Here is a 19904-nt window from a genome sequence, read left to right on the forward strand (position 1 = left end):
ATTTATAAGACCGACTTACCTGAAAGCGAACCACTGAATGTTGCTTTTGTTGACGTTGGACATGCAAGTATGCAAGTTTGTATTGCTTCTTTCAAGAAAGGTCAGCTGAAGATATTGGCCCATTCCTTTGACCGGTCTCTTGGTGGAAGGGATTTTGATGAAGTTCTTTTTCAGCACTTCGCCTCAAAGTTCAAAGACGAGTACAAGATTGATGTCTATAAGAATGCTAGAGCTTGCCTAAGGCTTCGTGCTGGCTGTGAGAAGTTAAAGAAGGTTCTTAGTGCAAACCCTGAGGCTCCTCTTAACATCGAGTGTCTGATGGATGAGAAGGATGTTAGGGGTTTCATCAAGAGAGAGGAGTTTGAGCAAATTAGCATTCCAATTTTGGAACGTGTGAAAAAGCCATTGGAAAAGTCTCTGGCAGAAGCTGGACTCACTGTTGAAAATATCCATTCAGTTGAGGTTGTTGGTTCGGGCTCTCGGGTTCCAGCTATGATTAAAATCTTGTCCGAGTTCTATGGTACGGAGCCCAGGCGTACAATGAATGCTAGTGAATGTGTTGCCAAAGGCTGTGCTTTGCAATGTGCTATACTTAGTCCTACATTTAAAGTGCGGGAATTTCAGGTAATGTTTCTATTATTTGTAGCTGTGTTTCTGTGTCATCTGGATAACTGAACTCACTTCTAGCATGCGATATGTTTAATAATCATTTGAGAAAACCATGAACATTATTCATGGGATACAGACGCAATCAAGTAATAATTGGACTTTCAACTTTTCTCTGCATACCTGTGTTTCTTGTTAAATTTTCAGTTGCAAAAGTGCGTTTAAGAACTTGATGGTCGATTGAGGGATCTATGATTTTTCATTGGGATCTTGAATATATCGTCATAATCGGGTTGGCATCTTCTATGGGTATGCATATATTTGTGGGGCTGTCAAAAACCAACATTTGTGATTTGCATTTATGTGCCAGGTTTGGTAAAAATCCAGGAACAATCTTCCCATGGGTTTTACTTTCCAATTACATCAAATGATTCTCGGATTATGATATGGTTGGTTCTGATTCTGCAGGTGAATGAGAGCTTCCCTTTCCCCATTTCACTATCATGGAAAAGTACTGCTTCGGATATGCAAAATGGAGCAATAGATAACCAGCAGAGCACAATCGTATTTCCCAAGGGTAATCCTATACCAAGTGTGAAGGCTTTGACTTTCTACCGATCTGGCACCTTTACAGTAGATACACAATACACTGATGTCAGTGAATTGCAGGCACCAGCAAAGATTAGTACATACATGGTAGTTTTCATTTTCTAAAAAAAATATGGTTGATTATTAATTTAATTTTTTTGTATTGTCCAACAACTGTGTTATTATTTCTGTTCTTTTACTTAAACTTCGATTGTGCTGACTTTCAGATTGGACCTTTCCAATCCACAAATGAGCGGGCTAAAGTGAAGGTTAAAGTCCGTCTGAATCTTCATGGTATTGTATCAGTTGAGTCAGCAATGGTAGGTTCACACGATAAAAGCTCTTTAATGTAGTTTATTTTTTATGGCTCTTTGACTATTGATATTCCTGGATAGCAGAATAGAGGTTCGTCAAGCATAGAATAGAGATTGGGGAAAAAAAAATAAAATAAAATAAAACAAATTGCCTCAGTTGCCTGCCTTCATACAGTCTACCATTACCCTTACCCTTACCCTGCAATAGAATTTTCCCAATAGTGTACATCTCAAACCATGTGCCAGAGCCAATTTCGGATAATTCTCTGTGCCTCTGTGGCGTGCTATTTCAGAATAATAATTATCTCCAATTCTACTTAATTCTCTGCACCTTTGTGGCATGCTATGTTAGAAATATAATCAGATAATAACTTATATGGCAGCATTCATAAAAAATAGGATCTGTAGAAGCAAATCAGCTACTTAAATATGATCGATATGTTTTTAAGGAATGGCTCTATAAAAAGGTTTATGTATGATATGTGTTGGTAATACAACATAGTTGATTGCATGAAATCTGTCATCCATAATGGTTATATTGGTATGTACAACATGCTTGATTACGTGAAAGTTTGTCAACCATAGATCATATTGGTTATTATTCTCTTCGTCCCAGATATAAAGACCACACTTATTTTTTCATCCATCCCAACATATAGTTCGATCATCATATTTACTATTATTTTCTGTATTCTTTTAGGAATCTACGCCTACTTAATTTGCTTTTGTAATTACTAATTTATTCATTTAATTTTGAGATTGTAAATTATCAATTCTTATATTTATTAATTTAATGTTAGAAATATCCACCATTTCTCGATGAATGTCCAAATGCTTGGAAATAGGGTCTGAAAAAATTGAATATAAATCTACCATTTTCAGTTTAACTTTTGAGTATGAAATTGAAACATCATTGTTCTTATTTATAATGACTTCTAAAATTCAAAAACAATTGCGAGAAAAGATCCTAGCACTTACAATTGATTTTTTAAGTAATCCGATGAATTCGTTTTTAGGTGGAGGAAAATTATCAATTTCGTTTTTAGGCCTTGGATTGCTTCAATTTTGCAAAAGTTTGAAAACTTGTTCATTGGAGCCACTTATCATTAATGTGATGAGAAGTTTAATTTTTGTGAAATTTAATTTTTAGGATTTTCTTTCTAATCTGATATTTGGAGTTAACATAGCATAAATACAATAGTTAGCTCATGAAGATTAAATCACAACCAGTAAATATATTAACTAATTCCAACAATTTTTAGTTAGCTCATGAAGGTTAAAACCAGTAAATATATTAACTAATTCCGACGACTTTTTTGACCTGTTAACCTGTTAAACACTCAATAAATAAGAGTATCATGTAAACTTTCTTGTAGAATTTACTTTTCCAATACTTTTCTTAATCTGTGTCAAGTTACATGTAAGCCTATATGTATAGGATGGAACGGAGGGAGTATTTTTTTTCCTTTTTAACTTTAAAACCACTGTTCTGTTTAATTCATTGATTTTTTTGACCTTCTCTTATGTAGCTCTTGGAAGAGGATGAAATTGAAGTTCCAGTTGTGAAAGATTCGGCAAAGGACCCAGAGAAGATGGATACTGAAGATGTTCATACTGATCCTGCTACATCTAGCACCCCTGACGCTGATGTAAATATGCAAGATTCTAAAACTGATGCTCCTGAACCTGAAAATGGCGTGCCAGAGTCTGGGGACAAGCCTGCTCAGATGGAAACAGATAAGAAGGTTAGCTTACAATGGTTAAATTTTCTGTGCTTGCAGTTTCCTGTTTCTGGGAGACTAGCAGTTGAAACATTAACTCCCCCTTTGTGCATTCTGTTTCGAATATTTATTGGGATTTTGAACTTATCTGTGCTTGAACCAAATGTTGTTTCTTCTATCAAATTCCAGTTCGAGCTATCTTTTTTTTTGCTCGTGACTCTTTTTGAAGTTAATTTTGTGGTCTGATTTGCAATCTAAGTTTTTGCTTGTGATTTTTTAGCTAATCATAGTAGAGTTCTGTTCTCTCAGCTGCGAAGTATGCGTTTTATGTTTCATCAGGTGGAAATTCCGAAGAAAAAGATAAAGAAAACCAACATAACTGTGTCAGAAGTTGTACATGGAGGACTCTCGGCCTTGGAATTGCAAAAGGCGGTAGAGAAGGAATTTGAGATGGCGTTGCAGGATCGTGTAATGGAAGAAACCAAAGACAAAAAGAATGCTGTTGAAGCTTATGTTTATGAAATGCGGAATAAGGTATGTAGCAGTGTGTTGGCATTGCAAGTTTCTGGGTTTAGACATCCTGCTAACGTTCTTTTTGTGCTCGCAGCTTCATGACAAATATCATGAGTTCATATCCGATCCAGAGAGAGAGCAGTTTATGTCCAGACTACAAGAGATAGAAGATTGGTTGTACGAGGATGGGGAAGATGAAACCAAAGGTGTTTATATTGCTAAACTTGAGGAGCTCAAGAAGGTATGTCCCTTGAAGTTCAGTTTTTGCACATGTTTTTGTTTCTCACTTTCAAAGTTCATGATGTACTTTTTTGGGTTTTGTAGCAAGGTGATCCTGTAGAGCTGCGTTACAAGGAGCATTCAGAGAGGGGAACTGTGATTGATTTACTTACTTATTGCGTCAATAGTTACAGGGAAGCAGCAGTGGTGGACAATCCCAAGTTTGATCACATTGATTTGGCTGAAAAACAGAAGGTACAGTCTTCTCCTTTGTGCCCATATGCATGCATGTACTCGGTTGATATATGCTCTATGGCGATCGAGCAACTTTTATCAATCTAATTGTTCAGGTTTTAAATGAATGCGTGGATGCTGAAGCTTGGCTAAGAGAAAAACTACAGCATCAGGATTCACTTCCAAAGCATGCAAATCCAGTTCTTTTGTCTGCTGATGTGAGGAAGAAAGCTGAAGCTCTTGACAGGTATTGCAGAATTTGTTCATGATTATGAATTGGTTTCTTTTCAAGTTGATAGTCTTAATATATTTCATCCATTTTCTCTTTGAAATTTATGCACATGCTTTTATTTGAGATGGACAAGTATGTCTCAAAGCTTTGAGAAAGGTTGATGCATAGCTACATCAATTCTATTGCAGTACATTAATTATTTGCTAGAGACACATTAGTTGTCAACATTATCATTCTGGCCTTCCAACAACTATTTTACCCTGGCTATATGGATAGCCGGTAGTGATGTTTTCTTTTTGTATGGATATCTATTGTTCTGAAAGTAATATCTCACTAATCCTTGAATCGTGAAACCAATGCTTAACAATTCATTACCGATTTATGTTATTCACTTCTTTCAAACGAGCTGATTTGTCTCTCTTCTCACTTCTTAGCAATGTTCCTTGTGGACAATAAATATTCGAACTATCTACTGTATGCTATTTTAGTTTCTATGAATTATATCTAATTCTACAAGTACCTTTACAGGTTTTGCAGGCCTATCATGATGAAGCCAAAGCCAGCAAAACCAGCCACGCCTGATGTACCTTCGCCAGCATCAGCCCAAGGAGGTGAGTCGCAATCTCGAGGGCCAGATGGCACGAACACATTTGACACTGCGGAATCTGGAAAAGAATTGCCATCAGCCGATGCACAGCCTATGGAAACAGACAAATCCGAGACTGCACCAGCTTAACGCCAATAGGTGCTTTATACGTGTGGGTTCACTTGTATGGCTAGAAAACTTGATTTAAACTTCAGATTGGCCATGGAGGCCTTGAATATCTTCGATGTTCAGAACATTCAAATTATGTTTTTTTAAGTATACTTCTCCGGGTCGAAAACCATACTATTTGTTGTAGGTGGCTCTTTATTATGCATCTGTTTTTGAGAGGGTGTTTGAGGAGTAACAGAATATTGATCTTCCTTCAGTTGAATGAATCAAAGGTTATCCTTTGTGAAACAAATTCTTTTATAAGTAATTGTCAATGTCTGAAGTGATAATCTTTTATGCAGGAAATATCCTTGTTAATTTTCTAGTTTTCTTTGTTGATGTCAAAAACATGTTACGAGGAAATAAAACCTGATCACAACTTGAACGATTTTGTCTTTATCAAAATTTGAACGAATATTTATTTCAATATAATGTATCTATTTCAACTAATGATTTATATTTGAATGTTCTAATAAAAATAATCTATTTCATATCTTTACTTAGGATATACTGTATCATGAAGGTGATGGGTATTAACGGTGAGATTAAATTTGCGTTTTACTCAACTAAGTGACAATGATTACTATACAATATTGTTTAATAGTTCATGTCGCTCCTCTGTGAAAGGTTGGTCTATAGATCGATTTTTTAACCATAGTTAACCAATCAAAATTTCATTGGTCAGATTGTTTACAAGGTATAAACGAAAGACCAATCACAAGAAAATGTGGGTCTCGTGTGCAACATAGAGACCAACATTTTGAGATATAATTGTGAGAATAAAATCAATAAAAAATAATTAGGATTGAAAAGATTTCACTATAATATTTTGTGTTTTCAAAAATAATACACTCTCTCTTAATAAAGAAGAACAAACACTTCACAAATATTATAGAACAACGTACTCAAATAACTTGGATATGAAATGAGAGATATGAGCTTAGAACGAAATACTCGGGATGATATAAACGAGGGAATGAGGTTGTAGGGTAATCGGTTTTTTCGTGTCTAAATTGCAGCGGAAGTTTTAAAATTTTAATTTTGACGTTCAAAATGTTATTTGGGTACTCGTATAGTTTTAATAAATATTTATAGGTTGTTTATAATTTTACCTTTAATGAATTAATCACTCGACTCCAACTATTCCGGAATTAGCGGAGATAACTCTTGTTGAATTCTATACTAACAATCTTCTTGGAAATTCCTTTCTTCAATCTCTGAATCAGGTCCACGATCAGATTACTTGTTACTCTTCTAACTTGCACTAGAAATTATAGAAGATATTTTCATAAAGACGGAACACGAAGAAGAAATCGACCCAATACGTATTAATTAAGGTGGCCGAAGACTTCAAAAGTGATAGCTAAAATTCGTGGAAAATTTTCTGGTTTTTGGGAGAGCACACATTTGTTTCTTTCGAATGCTTCTATATAAAGAAGAATCAAAATCCTTATTGTATTTCTAATCATTCCTTTACTTAATTAAATTAATTAAGTTAATTAAAGATTCTTAGTACATGCCCAATCATAGCCAATCTCGAATTAATGCATATATTTTTGAGAATATCATGCATTAATATTATTTTGCTTTGTGTGCAAGTTTTTAAAATTTTGGTATCATGAATATTTCCATATTACATAAATCAATTCTATATTTTATAAAAACTTAATGGACTATATTTTAATTCAATTAAAATACAATTTTATTAAAGTCCATTTGAACTTTAATAAACTAGGATGATGAGATTATACTCTTACAAGCTCATGATCCATGCTCCCATTATATTAATTTCATCATAATCCCGATCGGCGATCCAATATCATCGATGTGACAATTTCAACTTGTTCCTTATTATGATGCACACTTTAATTTCGAGATCATCAATGTCTAAATAAGGCATGTGCATTCCCTCTGACTTTTTTAGCAGTCAAACTCTCAAAATTTCTATGAGTTTTTATAAACTTTATTTATAAGCTTATCTATTGATTCTATCATATTTATTTCTTATAAATTCATCTCATTGAATTTATTATCTCAACGGAAACAAGTAAACCAGTAGTGTAACTTCAATGGTTCATGGATACAGCTAACCGTGAGTTCACAACTCTTTGTGATTCAGGACAATTTCTTTTATTCAGGCTTACCCTAATTTTCTCCATTATATGTACCAACAATTGATCATGAGAATGTCATAAATCATATGTCTCATTAAACCCATCGAATAATGGTAAGAGCATCTAGTAGCATGGCCCCATGATTCCAATGGTATCACTGATAGTATCTGCAAGAACCAGTCGGTTATGATTAACGTACAGTACAGTCTTTTTATCTCATATATCTCGATCGAATCTGCAACCATTGGTTCATCGAAGGTTGTATATTAGATTCGATAGCTATGTGATACAAGCATGAAATATTCATAGTGTCATCACATGCACAACTAGAGAACTCTTTCTCTAATGTACATCCCACACTCTAACCAGAGATTTCATGCACTATTATTTCGTTATATCATATAGGATATCCAAACCCGTAGGTGAGCGGTGAATTCCAGACTACAATGCACTGGCTCCTACACATTTCACAATTGCACCCAACCTCGTTACCTTGTGATCCTCGCTGAGTCGGTAAATGAATCAAAGTACAATCCTTGTATGTAGAGTCTCAGTGTTGTCTCGGGTCATAAGGACTAAATGTGTATAATCACAACCACATACTTTTTCTCTCTATGAATGATAACCACTTGGAAAGTCTGAGGAAGGGTTGTTCAGTACAATCATCGCATTATTACCCATATGCATGATTGGACATCTATATGCCCTTACCATGACACATGGTACACAACATCACATATGCTAGTCTCAAGCTCAAGCGGGCATTTATCCTTGTTTTTAGGCAGCTAAATCGACTAGGAAAGAATTTAGAATATACAGTGTTTACAAATGAGTTTCAAGATCGAATTACGATTCAGTTGTATTAAAGTATAATCAAAGACTTTATCTATGTTGATTGCAAGAGAATACAGACAAAGTGAAATGAAACCATTAAATGTAAATTATATTAAAATAAAGACTGTTTATTACAACTGAGTCGATAAATTCACTAGCCAACCGTTGGTTTACAGGACATCTACTCTAACAAAGACATTTATTTATAGGTGATTGAACAAATAATTTCTTCAGTTTGAATGCAATCAGTTTTGACAAATGCACCGAATTTTCAGCTCCACAATTATGACAATCCATCGACCATTATCAATGTTATCTACCACTATCAATGATATCTGCCGCCAACTATTCACAGAAAAATCAAACTCCACTGATTGTGTTGATTCCCTAAAGCATAGTTTATACAAAAGAGCTATAATGCTTTACTTGCCGAGAATACACAAACATAACCTATCGAATGCAAGCAAGCATCCCATTACACCAAAGAAGAAATGCCACATACCGCGATCACCAAATAAAAACTACAATCGTTGAAAATAGTTCGAACCACCTGTGCATAACCAATCCTAATTCCAACGCATTATTGACTCATCCCCAATTCACCCTGTAAGGTCCAAAATTAAAACGACGTAATCCAACTGTATGCAAATCTAGGAAATATGAAAAATGAGTAATTAAATGATGTTAATTGCTAAATTGATTATGTGACACGTTTATGTAATGTTTTAGTAGTTTTTATACTTACATGCATTAAAATATATTTTTAAGGGTTATTCGAGTTGCGATCGAGGAACAGAGACCGAGAGCAGAAAAAAATAGAAAATGTTTTTATTAAATAATTGTTTTTAATTATTTAAAATATGGTTGATGCTTTTTCATATTTTCATATTTTTAAAATAAGGGGTTTTGAGATAATTTTTACGTCGGGACGTAAATTTTATCGATATTGCTTTTTCAACAAAAATGCAAACGTTTTGACAACCCAGCTAGTAAATTCACAAATTTTTCTAAACAAAATCATTTTTGATATTTTTAATATTTTAATGGATCACTAATGGGCCTAATTAACCACATTAAGCGACCTAAGCCTTATTAGTGGTTTAATTAAATATTTATAAGCTAAAATCTACTCTAAACCCTCCATACCACCACGCCACTTTCAGAATTCAGCATCTACAATTCTCTCCAATCAATATACACGACACACACACAATAATTTGAAAGAAAAATTCGAAAGCTTCAAGGGTTTTCTAGCCAAAGATCTTCGTGATTTCGTTCTTCAATCGTCAACGAGAATTCATGCGTTAAATACGCAAAGGCACGCATATTTCTTTCCTTCAAACATCATCACACCATAATATGTATTTATGTATGAATTGTATGGAAAAACAAGTGACGTTTTTATTTATTTTCGTTTTTGTATGAACATGAATTTGTAAGGCTTGGTTTTTGTTTCGAAATCACGTTGGTATGATGAAAAAGGGACTGCCACGAGTTAGGGGTTGAACAAGCATGTTTTTACACAATTTAGAGTCCTAGAACATGCACCATACACGCTGCTATTACGAAGGAGACAAACTGGTACTATAATTCTGTCATGTGGTTTTGAGGGCTCGGTTTTGGGGGACTTGTTGATCGGCTTGGCATTGGCTGGAGCCAGGGCTTGGCCAGGGTCCGCGAAGGGTCAAGGGTAGGGTTCAAGCTATGCTAGGACTTGACCACCAGGGCTGCCCGAAGGAGGCAGCGCATGTGCGCTTCATGACAGCAGCCACGCAAGGGAAGGTAAGCTGGGCTAGGGGCCTTCGAGTTGGGCTAGAGTGACACCTTAGGGTCCTAGGTGGGTGCACAAGAGGCTGGTTCAGGGGTTGGTCCAGTGGCTAGGTCCTAGGGGCTAGTTCGAAGAGTCTTAAGCTAGGAGGAGTTCTCGGCTGGTTTGGTTGCTGGGTTAGGGGCTTCGGGTTCAAGCCTAGGGTCGAGTCCGTGGGTTCTAAGGATCATGGAGGGTTCCTAGAGGGTTGGTCAGGGTTTGGTCCAGCATGGTTCGAGGGTGGCTCGAGGAAATCAGGACATTGCTCGGGGTTGAAACTATGGGTCAAGTTAGGGTTTTTTTTCCTTGTTAAATAAATTGAAACACGGTTCACGAGAGTCGAGTCGTGGTTCACGAGGGCTAAAATAATATAAAAATTCTAAATTTTGAATTTAGGAATTTTATATTAAAGTTGAAATTATTCGGGATTAAAACGCATTAAAAACGAATAATTATGAATTAAATAAAAAGTCTAGTATTTAAGCTAAATAAAATTTTGAAAAATTTTATTTAAGCTTAAATAATTATTTGGAGATGTTAGAGTCAATGAAAGTAAGAAAAAGTCAAATTCTAAGAATTTTACGTCTAGGGGTAAAACTATAATGTTACACTCGAAAATTAGTAAACGTCATGGCAGTGCTCTGATTGCTGTTTTATATGTTAATATGATTATTTTAAATGTTCATGGATATTTATATGTTAAAATATTATTTTAAAATATTTATGGATTTTATGATTTAATATGGACATTTAAAAGATATGTTGCATGCTTGGTTTAAAAGAAAAACGTTATATGCATGTTTAAATTTTATTAAGTGATGAGAATATGAAACGTTGAAGGAAGTGAAATAATTGTGACTAATATGATGATATGTTGGAGATATCGTGAGGGTGACGGTCCTAGTGGGAGCCCGAGGATCGTATTTCCGTGGATACGAATATGTATACGATGATATGTTAATACGTAAGGCCAAGGTTCAGTTGACCGGTGAGAGTGTTGCTGATGTCCTTGTCGCCCAGTACTGTGGTTACATGTAGATGGATCCATCGCCCAACACGTAGACGTAGATGAACACGAAAGTCACAATTAACGATCTGAATTCAACGAAAAGGAAAAATGAATACGTATATGTTGATGATAATACGTCTATGAATATGTTGAAGAGGATATGAAAATGTTTATGAAAAGTTTATGTTTGAATTTTATGCATGTCATGAAAATGTTATTTTTACGTAAAAATATTTTCACTGTTGCATGTGGTTTTATACGTATTATTTGGTATCAAGAATATGATGTGTTGAGTCTTTAGACTCACTAGGTGTGATTGATGCAGGTGAGTGTGATAATATTGTTGAGGGAGGCTTGAATGCCTGATCTGACTGGACTGGAGGTGCACATAATCCAAGGACCAGCGCTTCTACTTTTCCGCACTTATGATTTACGTTTATGATTATGTCAAAGATTTTAAGACTATTTATTTATGTTTTTTGAGAGGTTTTCGAGGTTGTTAGTTGATAGCGACTTTGCTATCTTTAGGATTGGTATAACGTTTGACGATTTCATGTTTTACTATTTTCTTTGAATTTCAAATACTAGTTGGCTGTTTATTTTAAAAATAGTGCAAAAATATTTTATATATTTGAGGTAATGGTTAGGCCGAAATTGTGAGGTTTTTTTTTAAAAAATTATAATATTTTTTAAGCAAAACAAATAGCCACTACAACAAAAATCTTATTTAACAACACATCAAAGACAACGGTTTTAACAAAAACCGTTGTCTTTTTACTTTTAACAACGGTTTTAACAAAAACCGTTGTCGTAGCCTAAAAAAATCCGCTTAAAGACAACAGTTTCTTTAAAACCGTTGTTGTAGATATATCTACGACAACGGTTTTTAAAAACCGTTGTCTATGAGCGTTTTTTTTTTGGACTACGACAACGGTTTTTAAACTGTTGTCGTATAAGCGTTTTTCTTCAAGCTACGACAACGGTTTGTAAAAAACTGTTGTCTTTCAACTGGTTTTTCTAGAAATTTTGTTGTCAATATTAGATTTCGCGACGGCCTAAGTAAAATTTGTCGCTAAATTTAGCGACGGTTATACTATACCGTCGCTAATTTAAATATTGCGACGGTTTATGTATACCCGTCGCTAAACTTTGCGACGGTTTTAAGTAAAACTGTCGCCGATGTAGATATAGCGACGGTTTTCAAAAAACGGTCGCTAAATTTAGCGACGGTATTTGTATAACCGTCGCTAAATGTAGCGACATAAAACCGTCGCCGATATATAATTAGCGACGGTTTATATTTAACCGTCGCTAAATAAAGCGACAGTTCTTATAAAAGCGTCGCTAATTTTAAATCGGCGACAGTTGAAAAAATAACTGTCGCTAATTGCGACGGTTTAATCAAAACCGTCGCAAACTGTCTACAAATATCCCAACCCTCAGTCCATTTTCTACCCTACCACTTCACAACACTTAAAGTTTTTCTCACTTCCACAATTTTCATTTCGTTTTTCTCTTTAAAGATTAATAAATTTTTACCACTTCACAACACTTAAAATTTTTCTCCCTTACACAATTTTAATTTCGTTTTTTTTTTAAAGTTTAATAAATTTTTAAAATCAAGAATATAATATTTTCGACTGAAATTTTTTTTTATTTTACTGACAAAAATAGCGACGGAAAGAATAAAACACCGTCGCTAATATTAGCGACGAAATTGAATTAAATTTAGCGACGGTGTATAAAACCGTCGCTCTTTAGCGACTATTTTAATTACGACCTTCGCTAATTTTAGCGACGGGTAACGATGATTTCCGTCGCAAATAAAACGGTTGTTTAAAAACCGTCGCAAATTGTAACTACAAGAACCGTTGTCTTTTAGCGAATTCTTTAACCACATGACCTTTAACAACGGTTTTGTATACCTACGACAACGGTTTTTCACCGTCATCTTTAGACGTCTACGACAACGGTTTTTCACCGTTGTCTTTGAGCACACCCTTTAACCACAGGGCTTCTAACAACGGTTTTAAAAGGCCTACAACAACGGAGAAAAACCGTTGTCGTAGGCCTTTTTTCTTGTAGTGAGCAGACGTTTCACACCCCATGAAAAATTTGTTCTTTGGGATCATCTTCTCTCTTTTTGTGTATAAAAGTCTAGTCATTCAGTCGCAATCAACAGATCCTTCATCAATACGACGTACAGAGGCAAATGATCAATTAGGTCATTTGATTTTACCACATTGTAAGGGAGATTGACATGGGACAAAACTAAAAGAATTTAAATTATAGTTGAACACATAGAAATAGTGGTTCGATAACGTGGCAAGTTGTCCAATCAACATATGCAAAGCATTGAGTGATGTGGCGGGTGATTAGGCACATTTGAGGACAATTTAACCATGGAAATGATATGAGTAACAGTGTTGTGTCTGTTTTTGAATTATTCTGAAATGATCTGATTTGCTTCTGAACTGCTCTGAATAATCTGATAATCTCTGTCTCATATTCGATTCGTTTCTATTATGATGAGTTAAAGGTAATAAGTTTTGAAAGTTTGTTAAAAAGATGTTTTAAAAAAACTAAGTTCTATTTGTATCATTGGAAATCGATCGACTCCCACTTGCTGAGTGTTTCCCAAAACTCTCACCTCTTACAAATTTCAGATAAAAATGAATAGCAAACAAATGAGGAGGAGCAAGAAGTCTTCTGGGGATGGTGATCGATTAACAAAATCAAGAATCAAGATCATCTTACTTTCCTTTTGTTTAGTTTCCGCTTCTGCAAAACTCTAATGTAATTTTTATTCTATTGTCAATGTAAAGACAATTTTTATTTATGAGAAAGACTGGTTATTTGGCATTTCGATACGAGGCTTAATTTTTTTCAAGTAATTGTTAAACAATGTCGGATGTCACCGACGCTTCGGACACGAGGCGTGACAAGAAGCATAAGCAGTAGAGAATGATTAGATTGAAAGGATGAGTGAATTTGTGTTTGACTCTCAATCAAATCTCCAAGTGAGAGAAATTTCGGAAAATCATGTGAGAGATTTGTACAAAGTCAAAAGGTAGGGCTGCACATTTATTATATTTGCAGCATATTTGAATATTTGTATCCATGTTTAAACGATGAAAATGTGCGGATGTTTCTTGCATTCAGGCGAGGAAGAGCTCCTATAAATAGGTGCATAAATTCACCTCATTTCTCATCTCATTCTCAGTTCTTGTAGCGCACTTACTCAAGCCACTACTAAATAGATTAATAAGCATGCAAAATTAAAACTTAATAACAACAATTAAACAGTGAAAACCAAATAACTTAATCATCTTACAACCCAAACGAAAACATAACAATAACATCAAATACAACCATATCGAAAACATAATATTGCACGAGAATACGATAAACCAAATAAAACCTTCACTGGATCACCACCAAAAACCAAATTGCTCTAGCCACTGCTCTGACCATCCAAACCATCCAACCTAAGACCTGTCCTGTGGAATAGGGTGCCCAAGATGAAAACAAGGACGTGAACAAAAATCGCCCAATATGAGAATGTACGAGAATACAACTGATATGATGCATGTGAAATGCAATATGCTCGGATATCATGGATCAAATCAAGAATCTCATGCTCAGTCTAGGGGCGCCTGGGTATGCAGTCTCTGATATGCTCTAGGCATGTTTTGACTTCCACAATCATCATCAAGACGTGGACCTACAATGTCCAGATCATCAGAGCCTGTGGGTGCCGTCGGACACTGTAGCTCTCGATGCCCCACCGTCCACAATACAGAATAAGGCCGAGCGACCCCAACAAACGAGATACTTCTCAGAAGATATCAGGCTCAACATGATATGTCATGCATAATATGTCAAAGTAGTAAAACATGTATCATGCATATCATGCAACAGATAAATATGTAGCATATAAGTGTGTATACTATGCTTGGATATCTCAGTCAATACATCATGTACCTCAATAAAAAAATCTGACAAAAAGCTCTGAACCTAAACAATACCAACATAATGAAATCACTATCAAACCAGATCTTGAATTACCAAACATGCTCCAAAGTTCTTTCTAATGATTCTTAAATCACTATTTAAAGTTTTACGATTATACCTGCGTCCGTCGTCAGCCCTCTGATGATGTCTCGATTCAGTTCACCAACCGCTCCTCGACTCAACACTAGCTCCAAAACTTCCCGACATTAAAGTGCCATAGAAACTGGCTAAAAACCTAAGGTATATGGCTAAAACTATCTCTGAAGGAAGCGGTGTAGGAAACAAAAGAAATCAAATTCCATTTATATGATGCATCCAGACTAGTTCAGAAAATGCGAATCAATCTTATTTCCCACGTGTCAGAATCTCATTTGTATAGTTGGATTTCTCGGAATAATGTAATATGAAGCAGATTAGGTTGTCCATTTTAAATTCGGTGAATCCCAACAGGTATATCCCGAATTATCAATTCCTTAATAATGCTTAATTAACAACTCTTTAATCATTTTTTAATTTTACTTCATTCAAAATAAGGATTCAGGTCATTACAACCTCCCCTTATTACCTCGAAATCAGAGCTAAAGTACAATACAACTGAATAAAATACAACTCGTGATTACAAAGATACAACTCAAAAAAAATGTGGATACTCTGAGCGCATACAAATCTCTAATTCTCAAGTCGCTTCTACAGTACCTCGGCGTTGCCATTGCACTAGAACAAGTGGAATGTTCTTGTTTCTGAGCTTCTTCTCTTTCCTACCCAGGATTAAAAGTGGCTGCTCGACATAAGTCAAGTCTTCTTCAAGTTGAATATCTTTCAGACCAAGAACGTGTGATTCATCTGCTACATACCATCGTAGCAACGATATATTAAAGACATTATGAATGCTGGACAGAAACAGCGGTAAAGCCAATCAATACGCCAAATTTCCAACACATTCCAAGATCTTGAAAGGTCCGATGAATCTTGGGGCTAATTTTCCCTTGATTCCAAATCTCATCACTATGAGGAATGGTGAAAGTTTAAGGAAAACTTTTTCCCCTGATTGAAACTGTATAGGTCTACGCTTGGCATTCGCGTAACTCGATTGACGATGTTTTGCAGTTTTAATTCTCTTCTTGATCAATTCCACTTGGTTAATCGCTTGTGCACTAATTCAGGTCCTTGCACTTGTCGTTCTCCTACTTCGTCCCAAAACAATGGAGTACGACAACATCTACCATACAATGCTTCAAACGGAGCCATATCAATGCTGCTGTGGTAGCTATTGTTATATGTAAACTCCACAAGCGGCAGATGATCAGGCCATGCTTGAAATGTCTACTACTTAAAATACTGCTAGAAATTTTATTTTTTTTAAAACTAAATCTCAAAATACATTTAAATGCATAGTATGCAATAACAGCTGTCAATCACACATTTTAAAATGAAAGTATTCCACTACGGGTAAAAATACTGCAGTTAAAAATAAGAATAATCGTCAAACCCTAAACTGTTATTTAAAAATAACTCAAATGAGAAGCATGCAAAAATCTTGTCAAACCATCAACATGTAAAACGAAGTGTAAAATGAATATCCATGCTCCCTCCCAACTCATAAACATAATATGCGGAAAACGTATGGTCCTCGGGTTAGCGTGTGCACATCTAGCTCCGCCTACTCAATCTTAGGCACCTCCAGTCTCCTCATCAATATGTTCACCTACAACATTCACACCTAGTGAGTTTAAAGACTCAACACAGCTTATAACAAGTAATTTGTATAATGTAACACCCTTCTTCTATACTTGACAAGAATAATGATACCTATACTCATAATCAAAATAGAGTTTGAATGATATACCTATATTATGAAGCAATTCAAACGAGGGGTATCAATTTGACGGTTTATAAAAATTTTGACATGATGTCCTTACATTTTGTAAAAGCCAAAAACTCATGCAACAACATCTATACATACATGTAAGCATATTTTTGTATACAAACATATACCGTATCGTTATACATATAGTCATAAACGTCGTAAAAATTGTTTCAAACCCTGACATAAAATCCACTATAATACATATGCGGAAGATATACAATAAGACGTCCAGGTTCTTGTCGAGGTAAGGCATGTCACAAGCATCCATAGGTGAATCGGCATCCTATGTATCTTCATTACCCGAGCCCGTAATACATGAGCTACGTGGGTTTATAAAACTCAATAAGTTAGCACTTATACGTATCAATATGCATCTAAGAATTATACATATCAAGTCGTGATCAACAATGAATCTTTAAACCATGACATACCATAGCATATATTCATGTTCATTTCTGTACTTGAGCCTCATTAGTTGACCTGTACTACCGTGCTTGCTTTATTATATAGCTACTACTGTGTTGGACGTCAGGGTGCCATGTGACAATCCCACGTCCCATGAACATATATTGGCCAATAGGTTTGGTGGACTTAAAACCACCCATGATGTCAACAAGCTCATATATCATATAAAAATCAGTCATTTTCCTTTTCTTTCAAGTTCATGTTCATGACATAGCACATATCTTCAATATTTTTGAATTCCTTTCGTATTTAATACATAACAATGGGATATGGTGCTATGTTTTCATCAATAAACATACTAACAATATACATATAGCAATAATGAATGGAAAACATTTGAAATTCATAATATTACTAATGTATCACTTCAATAACATGCCAACTTACAGTCCAAGCGTAAGAATACTGGTTTGAGACGATGTTTCTCGCTCCTATACTGTCAGATACATCAATAAGCCAATCACTATGTCTATATGGTTATCTACATATGTATAACAACCATTAAGGAGATGGATACTTACAACCCTAGGATGTTCTTGTGATGGAGAATAAAATTCTAGCTTCAAGATGAGGAGGAAGAAGAAAAGGTCACTTGGAAGAAGAATTCTTGTGTTCTCCCTTGTTCTTGCTGTGAAGTAAGAAAGTGAAATGGTGTAGATGTCTAGAAAATTCGAAACTTACTATCTCATATACTGTAACGTCCAAAAAACCAAACCTACGTAAACCACATGCATGCAAAAATTATTTTAATTGCTTAATTGTTTTATTTAATTTATTTTAAATTCTTGCATGATATTTATTAAATGATTAAAGATATGATTACATGATTAAATGATTATATAGCATGATTTCATGAAATTGAAGAATTTTACCCGAATATTCAATAATAGGCTGGGGAAAGGAGACGGGGGACGACCAAGACAAGAATATTTATTTTTCCTTAAATATTTGCAAGTCTTCCTAATATGATTAAAAATGATTTAATTTTTCTAAAAATGTTAGAGTTCGAATTATTTTACGAGTCGAGCTCTATTTTTCCCGAGAAGCTGGTTTTGGGCAAACAAGGAATTTTTAAAAGATCAAAAATATTATTTTTGGGAAACTAATTTTATAAACTTTTATGGTTTAAGTAAATAAGGGTTATTGGTCCAATTTTAATTAAATTGAGTAGGTCCAATTGTCCAGAAGCTTGCAAGCCCAAAACTCAAGCCCATTAACATGTTGATTAAAATTATAAATAAGACATCTAGACTTCTTCCACCCGATAATTCAGCCCCTTTGCAGCCGAGATTACTCACAATCCACACACATATTTTCGAGAATAAGGTTGGGAAGAAAAGCTAGGGTTCTTCGTCGTCGGGTCGTCCATCTTTGCACCATCGCCAACGATTGAATATTCGAGCGTTTTAAATGCAAAGACACATTTTCTAAACCTTTTTATGCATGTTTCAATTTTTTTTCATGAAAAATATTTATGTTCGATGGTTTAAACATTTCGTCAAATATTTTCAAAAGATTTGAACGTTTTACGTATATATGAACGTGGTATGATTTCCAACGAGTACACTGCCAACGCAACATGAAATATGGTTAAACATGATTAATTTTAAAGGAAAACAAGGCTGGAATCGAGGCATGGCAAGGGAAGAAGGACCAAGGGTTTTTCTAGGACAACTCACATGTTGGCTTGAACTAGGTGGCTCGACTTTGTGCATGGGGGCTCACGGCTTGACCAGGGCTTGGGTTGGGGCTTGGGCTAGATGTGGGTCAGGGTTAGGAAGAATCCTAGCAGGGCTAGAACTCTTGGTCAGCAGCCAAAGGAAGAGCCCTATCGGGCTAGGACTCTTCCCATGGCATGCATGCGTCGAATTGGTTTATTAGGATGTTGGGTTAGGATTAGGCTGGCTAGGTTGGTCCAATAGGGTCCCATGGAGGTGATCAGGGTTCGTGTCATGGGGCTGTGCAGGGTGGCTTGACGGGGCTCAAGCAAAACGTGAGACAGCTTAGGGAGCGCGCGATTGCTGTTCTTGTTTCATGTGGCTCGCGGCGCTGGTCAGGGGCTAGGGCTGGGCTTAGTTGGGTCTGGGCGTGGTCCAGGATTGGTAAGGGTAAGGTGGGCTTAGTGGTGGCTCGACTAGAAGAGACCTAGTTCAATATGAGTCCTAGGTTCGAAGGAAGCTTACGCGCAGATTGTGGGGGCTCGGTTGCAGGGCTTGTGCGTGAGTTAGGGTCAGGTTCTAAGGGTCAAGGTTGGTCAAGAGGATGCCTAGACGGGTTGGCTCGAGGTGGCTCGACCGTGGTTCGAATAAATTAGGAGATGGCTCGTTGAGTTCTTGCATGGGTCCATATTTTGAATTTAATGAACATAAAGTGAACCATGAGTCCACGGGTGTGGTTCATGGCTCACAAGGGTAAAATAAATAATAAAAATATCATGTTTAAAGTTTGGGAAGAAAATAATGAGTTTTGGATTTATCTGAGATTTAAGCGCCGCACGAAACATTAATTAATTCTTAATTAAAGAATTAATTTAAAAGCCTAGTTTTAAGCGGAATAAAATTATGAAAAATTATATTTAAGCTCAAATAATTATTAAAAGTCTAAGTTTTTAAT

The 19904-nt window shown here is 35.6% G+C and overlaps 1 protein-coding gene across 1 annotated transcript; it reads left to right on the plus strand.

Moving 5' to 3' along the window:
• The first annotated feature begins 6 nt into the window (after positions 1-6).
• LOC140976546 (heat shock 70 kDa protein 14-like) lies at positions 7-5434 on the plus strand. The gene is made up of 9 exons (XM_073440776.1): positions 7-624; positions 1075-1302; positions 1422-1514; positions 3038-3253; positions 3569-3763; positions 3837-3983; positions 4067-4216; positions 4312-4442; positions 4956-5434. The coding sequence occupies exons 1-9, from the start codon at positions 70-72 to the stop codon at positions 5161-5163; spliced, it is 1923 nt and encodes a 640-aa protein (XP_073296877.1). The 5' UTR covers positions 7-69; the 3' UTR covers positions 5164-5434.
• The last annotated feature ends 14470 nt before the right edge of the window (positions 5435-19904 follow it).

This window comes from Primulina huaijiensis, chromosome 5 (assembly GCF_012295235.1).
Source record: "Primulina huaijiensis isolate GDHJ02 chromosome 5, ASM1229523v2, whole genome shotgun sequence".
Taxonomy (NCBI): domain Eukaryota; kingdom Viridiplantae; phylum Streptophyta; class Magnoliopsida; order Lamiales; family Gesneriaceae; genus Primulina; species Primulina huaijiensis.